The sequence below is a fragment of the Stegostoma tigrinum genome, chromosome 5, assembly GCF_030684315.1.
Source record: "Stegostoma tigrinum isolate sSteTig4 chromosome 5, sSteTig4.hap1, whole genome shotgun sequence".
NCBI classification, from domain to species: domain Eukaryota; kingdom Metazoa; phylum Chordata; class Chondrichthyes; order Orectolobiformes; family Stegostomatidae; genus Stegostoma; species Stegostoma tigrinum.
This window is the reverse complement of record NC_081358.1, coordinates 99,193,614-99,201,003: the sequence shown is the minus strand read 5'-3', so window position 1 is coordinate 99,201,003 and position 7,390 is coordinate 99,193,614. Positions and strand designations below refer to the sequence as shown.

General features: G+C 38.8%; 1 protein-coding gene across 1 annotated transcript in view; it reads left to right on the top strand.

Moving 5' to 3' along the window:
- The first annotated feature begins 2,137 nt into the window (after window positions 1-2,137).
- LOC125451719 (serine/threonine-protein kinase OSR1-like) overlaps window positions 2,138-7,390 on the top strand; it is a 163,307-nt gene continuing 158,054 nt past the window's right edge. Inside the window, exon 1 of the mRNA XM_048529252.2 lies at window positions 2,138-2,472. Coding sequence (XP_048385209.1) covers window positions 2,403-2,472 — 70 coding nt within the window. The 5' untranslated portion in view covers window positions 2,138-2,402. The remainder of the gene's footprint in view (window positions 2,473-7,390) is intronic.

The following is a 7,390-nucleotide window of genomic DNA, read 5'->3' as shown; positions in this document are numbered from 1 at the left end:
TCAGGAGCACAAAAGCTGACGTTTTGGGCCTAAACGTCAGCTTTTGTGGTCCTGAGGTGCTGCTTGGCCTGCTGTGTTCATCCAGCTTCACACTTTATTATCCAGGGTACAGACGGATTTGGATTTGAATATGATTAAGAAATTTGAATTTGATGTATATCTGCTTGGACACCAATGTAAATCAGTAGAGTAACAGACCAACTGGACCCGGAGCAAGTTAAGATTCAGGCAGTAGAACTTTGGATAGATTCAAGTTACCAAAGGTGAACACTAAGATTTTAGTCAGGACCGTGCTGGTTAGATTTATGTAACTTACCCACATGTAACTTTTTCTTGTGAGTACAGACTATACACCTTCCTTAAGTACAACACTAAGAACTAAATGTTGCACTCTAGATGGGCAGCAGGTCAAGGTTTTGTACAACCGAAGTCTCTTTCTCCTCCTTGTACTGTTGCTCACTTGAAGTAAAGGTCAGCTTTGTTTATACTGAAAACTGTTTTTATTTAAAAATTCCAGCTTCCACAGTATTTTGTTTTTTCACTTGTTTGTGATGTGGAGAAGCAGTGTGATTTAAATGTGAATCATTTAAATCACACTGCTTCTCCACACTGTCTAGTCTTTTATCATTAAAAACACAACTTGATTATTTTTTGATAGATCTGAAGCATGTATCACGTGTTTCCCTTAACTTCATTGCATCTACAATAGGTCAACCCACTCATGTGGTCAGCATCTCGTTGTAAATTCCACTTTTACACATACAATCTACTGAGCCATCTGTAAATTTGGATTTACAATACATTAATTCAAAACATTGATAAAATTGTTAACATGTTCAGGCCTGTAGGATAAACTCATGTGAAATGATACTTGTCATTTCTTTCAACCAAAGAAATCAAATAGCCACCTTTACTTTTTGTCTCCAGCCTTCCAACTAATTACCAATCCATATTGATAAGGCACACTGATTTTTGCTAACGAACTGTTCCTGTTGGACTTCACAAAAAGCCCTGTGGAAGTCTATGTAGACCTTGTTCTTTGCAGCAAACACCTCAAAAAATTCCAGAGTAAGAATTTTGAATGAGAGTTTGAAGTGGGTTGTGGAGAAGATCAGAGACCAAACAGGATTACACTGATGAGAGTTCCTTTGGATGTGTTGGAGCCTAGGGAAAGCAGCTTCTTCATGACCAGGTGTGTAAAAGGTAACATAAATACAAACTATTTTTGAATTAATGCTGTCTTACCTATTTATTCAGAAAGATTACATCTCCTCTGGGCAATGTTGCTGGAATACTGGTCAGGCTAAATATTTTTAAAAGTACAAGTAGTAACTGATCAGTATATTTTAAAATTATATTCGAAGATTATTAGTTTAGAGTTTCGACTGTACAAGAGCAAAAGGTCTTGGCATAAATCAAATTAACCCACTGCTATAATAAAAAGTCGGAAGTGCCAGAAATGGAAATGTGGAATTTAAACTGAAAACTCTTATAAACACAAAACAGCGAATTATAGAAAGACAGAGACTTGTATATGTGAAGGGGGGTGCGAGTTAAGGTTAGTAAACAGAATCGAGTAACGAGAACCAAGGGAAGTGCACCGACCTGTTCTACTTACAGATGCTGACAGACCAGCATCAACATTGCTGAGATAACACGGTGTCGAGCTGGATGAACACAGCAGGCCAAGCAGCAGCCGACGAGCAGGAAAGCTGACCCTTAAAGGGTCTAGGCCCGAAACGTCAGCTTGGCCTGCTGTGTTCATCCAGCTCTACACCTTGTTATCTTAAATTCTCCAGCATCTGCAATTCCTACTGTCTCCTTTGACATTGCCGATTGCTGCAATGTGCGACCCTCTGGCCAACCGATGGGGCCCAACGTAACAGAAAAAGGGGGGGGTAACGTCAATCATATTATTCACTTACGTCTCGACGTGCTGACGCCGTCACGCGCACAAGGCGAACGGCTGGAGTCTCAGAGTCAACCCCCCGCCTTTACCAGTCTTGGATCCCCTCCCATCACCGCTGGGGACGGCAGTGCGTCGCGCCGTTACCGTCACCATTGATGGACAGCGTACTTGGCCAATAGATTCTAGGCAACGGGAGGGGCGGGTATCGAGGATGTCGAATGAGAGCTGGGAAGGGTGGCGGTTGGGAGGCATGGTAACTCCAGCTGGTGGCAAAGTTTGCGGATTGGAAGTATTTTGTGTCTGTGCGAAAGACCGAGAGTAGTCGAGAAGGTAGGAGAGGAGAGTGATTTGATTCTGCAGTGTAGGCCAGTAGTTTTCTCTTCAGTTAGGAGAAGTATAACTTTGTTTCAGTAAGCGAAATAAAGACCCAGCATAATAGAACAACCTAAAATAGAGTGAAGTAGGAAGCGCGGAGGCTGCAGCTTCGTTCGCAATGTCCGAGGATCCCAGCTCCTTGCCCTGGTCCATCATCAGGGAGGATTATGAACTCAAAGAGGTGATTGGTAAGTTGTTGGAAACGCAGCTTTCTTTGTTCATTTTTGTTTTTCGCAAGGTTGAAAAGGATATACTTTAGCAGACAGGATGTGCATGCAATGGGTGTAGTTGCAGCCACTCGGAATAGGCCTCTGGTCATCCTGCAGCAATAATAAAAGCCTTGAAGCTGTTGTATATTTGCAGTTTTTTTGTTTCAGTTTGTATTTTTTTAGCGTTTTCTTTTGCTGCACTTCAATTTTTGTTTTTGAAAAAGACTAAATGAAGAAACAGCTGACTGCACTTGAGGGAGAGGCCTACTGCATCTAGTTTTTTTTGTTTAATAATTTATTCGTCTATCAAATAGACTAGTACAGTATGGTGGGGGCTATGTCCAAAGGAATAGGCCGACTTTTCTATGTTATAGTTTTTATACTGAATTCTCTGTTCATACTCAATAAAATAGACCTGCCACGAATCAATCGGGAACCTTGCCCATAGGAAGAACGAAATGCAGTGTGTTTAAAAATCTATAAATCGTCTTTAACGATACACTCAATGCCACGTTATTAAATCAGCTGACTAACCCTTAAACAAATGCCTGCAAGTTAATGAATAGGCCATTTTGTAAAAAGAGGATCTATACTTGGTATGATAGCATGGAGTAATTAGTTTGACAGATGTGTGGATTTTTATATTGTTTGTGATGTTTTCATGAAGCTAGCTTCACTGGAGCATGCGAACGATCCAGCGTAGCCCCATTTTTTAATGTTCGAAATGCAGTGTTAAATTCGTCGCTAATTTTTGTTTCAAAATTAATACCAATAGAGGGAAGTCTATCTATCTTTTCAGTTCCAACAAGAAAGTTTTTAAAATTCAAAGCCAGCTAAAATTACTATAATACTGTACTATGCAATAGTTATTAACTAGAGGCAGTGAACAATGGTTATCCTCGTGTAACTCGTCCATGATTTCCCCAGTGATGTTTTGAAAGTGTCAGGAGGAATGCAGGTGCCCTGACGGAAGTGGGGGTCATGTTTGGTACCTTGTTGATCTTGAATTTTGCATCTTGGAAAGAGACTCAATCTCTGGAAACAGGCACATTGCTGCTTGGATTATTGTTTGGACTGAGTTCACTTCTTGTTGGGCTACTGCTGGTAGTATGGATTGAGCTGAGGAAAGGCATGGGGAAGAGGGTGGGTTGAATACTGAGGAGATAAATTGCAGTATTATACTTTGTTTCTGGCCTTCCAATAATTTTCATGCTGTTAAGCAGTAACATAAGTACCTCAATTGTAAACAACTTGTATATAGCTTGTGTCTTTTAATTTTGAGAAGTGCCATTACCAAGGTGGGGAAAAATAGAAGTGAACTCTAGATGCAGGATGTATAATACTTATTGTATGCATTTTATCATTTTTATAAAAATGGGGCAGGATAGTGTGTGAAACTTGCAGCTTCTAAGATGATGCTCCCACTACCAAACTTAGTATTCGTAAAGATCATTTTGTACACAGACGCTATTAGAATTAAAGTGAATTGTAGAAGCATGATTTTTCCATACAACTGAGTTATTCATAACTTTAGAATGTTGAAGTGGATCAGAGGGCTTTTTCTACTGATTTTTTTTAATCTCTCTCCACTTTAAGCTTCCATTTCATCTGATTGTTGTGAGAAGAGGGTGTGTGAGGAAAGAGTTTGGTGATCTTGAGCTCTGCCACTACTGGTTTCTGTCATTTGGTTAGCGTGTCAAAATCAGTGATGGCTTCTGCTGTTATACAGTGACTTGGTGAGACCATACCTGGAGAAATGTGGTCTCCTCTCCTAAGGAAGGATATCCTGGCTATCGGGGCTGGGTGTGCAGTGAAGGCCGACTAGACTGATCGCTGGGATGGGAGGATTGATGTATGAAGAGAAATTGGATTGGCTAGGACTGTATTCACTGGAGTTAAGAAGAATAAGTAGTGATCTCTTGGAAAGCTATAAAATTCTAACCGGACTAGGCAGTCTGAATGCAGGGATGAGATTCCTGATGAGCAGGAAGTCCAGAGCCAGAGGTCACGTTCACAGAGGATTTGAAGTAGACCTTATGACTGAGATGAGAAATTACTTCACCCAGTTAGTATTCAGCCTGTGGAATTCTTTGCCACAAAGTGGTTGAGGTCAAAACATCTGCTCCTGAGATGCTGCTTGGCCTGCTGTGTTCATCCAGCTCCACATTTTGTTATCTTGGATTCTCCAGCATCTGCAGTTCCCATTATCTCTTGAGGTCAAAACATCAAATGTTTCTGAGGAGATTGGTACACTTCTTAGGGTGAAAGGGATTAAAGGGTACAGAGAAAGTGAGATTGGGCTATTGAGTTGGATGGTCAGCTATAGTCATATTGCATGAATCCCAGAAGAGCCCAATGGTGGCTACTCGTATTTTCAGTTTGTGTGTTTATCTCTTACGTTGGCTTTTTTAAAAAAATGACTACTGTAAGTAATTGAAGGTGCACTTTTCGTTTCATTTCAATCTATCAAGGAAGTTTGGAAAGTTGCATATCTTGCACATGAAGGTAAAGTCAAGGGAAGTGCCTTCCTTTCAAACTCTTAATACTGAGGTGGTTAATTGGCAGACATTTTGAGACTGGTTACCTGCACAGACTTATTGATATTAGGAGGTAGAGAATCTTATAGGTGAAATGTCTTCACCAAATTCATTGGTGGTATTTTAAGTTTGGGGGAAATTGCATATTTATTTATATATTTTTGAATTTCCACAGCAACTGCAATACATAATGTTGGTTTTCTCTAATGCACACCTACCCAAAAGGTTTACCTTGCTCTAGGCAATGGAAGGCAAACTTAAATATGTGTTTTATTTCATAAGTTTCAGGTACTCAAATTGTTACTGATATTGTTGTCCTGTACATGTAAGGACTATCTGCATCTGTTGCTGCTTCCAGCCAGATGACTGTAATGTGATATATTGCATGATAAAAATGCCAATTAAGGCTTACCACTGTTTTTCATAAATAGAATAATGAACACTTGTGTATAATTACAAGGGAGCAACCACATTCTGATCATCAGTTTGGTGACTTTAAAAAAAATTGAAGCAAAAGTTGTGTGGCCATACTTGAAAGCAGTATCAATTTACATTTAAAGCACACTTATCAGTTTCTTTTTCAGAACCTTCAAAAGCAATTCAAATGCAGCTAATTGTTTGTAGTACGGTGATTGTTATAAAATGAATCCTGTGAGGAATCCCACCGATGAAATGTTACTCCTGCCTCCAGTCTATATCAGCTGCCCAGGTGAATTTTGAAGATTAAGCACCATAAAAAAGCGAGCTTTCCACATAACATGGTCAACATTATTCTTTTGCAAATTGGTCATTCGCTTCTGGTTAATTGTGAGGTGTTACTGGTGCAGAACTGTCATACTCTTTGCCACCTGCTTTAGAAAAGTAATTGGCTGTAAAGATTTGAGGCACATGAAGCCTGTTTCTGTTTCCACAGATGCTGTCTGACATTCCTCCAGCGTTTTCTATTTTCATTTTAGTGCGCCTTTGGCTTGTTATCACTTTGGTTTGGATTTGTTAGCAAATGGATGTTTGTTTCCTAATTTCATCACTGTGTCAGCCACACAGTAACCACTTTCTGAAAGGGTGAGAAACAACAGCTAGCATTTCATTAGTGCTCAGTTTATATGTAACTGAATAAAACTTCCTTTAAACTTTTTCCAATAAAATGTTTTAACCTCAACCTTCAGGACCATGTGTTGCCACCCTTCTGTGATACATGTTTTATTTCATTGGTTTCTCTCCTTCCATTTTTGCCATTTTACGCTGTATGCTTGTGTTATCTAACATCTTTAAGATTTTCAGCTGGAGGAAAATAAAGAAGTTTTTAGCTGTGATGCTAATTTTAGAGCCAAAGACACTATTACGTACAACTAAACATATTTTTGAACAGATTTTATTTTGCTAGTGTTTGGGAATATTGACAGTGATTCTATTTAGTTAGTGAAATAATAATTGAATATTTTTAAAGTTGTCATTATGTCAATCACTGAGTTTAAACAAGTCATCTCATAATTAGACCTTTTCCAAAAAAAAATTAACCTATAATACTTTATCATAGGGTGTAGGTGAGGTAGTAAAAAAACCTCAACCTTGGAAGACACAAGACCAAGGCAAAGAGGGCAGTTGAGATTAGTTTTGGATTATTGTAGTTCTGAAATGGATTAGAAAACTTGTTACCCAATGTGGTGTAAATTTTGATTTTTGTCTCTAATATGCTGAATGGATGGTTCTTTATAAATAACTTGTTTAAACACTCAATTGTGATGCCTATTTCCACTATAACTTTGAGTCAACTCACTTGTGGAAATGTTTTATAATTCTGTGAAACTGAAGTATGCGTTATTTTTGAAAGAAAGGCATCAGTTGGCACTGTGCCTGCCTTGAGTTTCACTAAGGAATATTAGTCTCGTGATTGCATTCCTGTCAATACTGAATTCCCCTTTTTTTTTTGAAGCTTTTGATGGAAGCCTAACTTTCTAAATACACTTCCCTAAAGCTTACAATGCTGAATATTTTTATAAGTGATGAATGGATCTATGGATTGATTGTTGGAATTTCTAATACTAGGAGTTCCATTGCTTGCTGGGTTTTGGTCATTCAGTGGAAAGCATATTCTGCTACAGTCTTTTTTTTCCTGAAATAACTTTGGACAGTATAGAAGGAGGCCATTCAGCCCATGGTGTCTGAACTAGTCTTGAAGGAGCTTTCCAATTAGCACCACATCCCTACTTTTTAAAGCATTGCATGGAATTTACAGTAGAGAAATAAACATTTGGCTCACCACATCTACACCAGATTTTGTGCTCCACATGAACATTCTCCCTGTTTTCTTCATCTAAATTCCCTATTACATTCTTCTCTTCCTTTCTCATCTACTTATC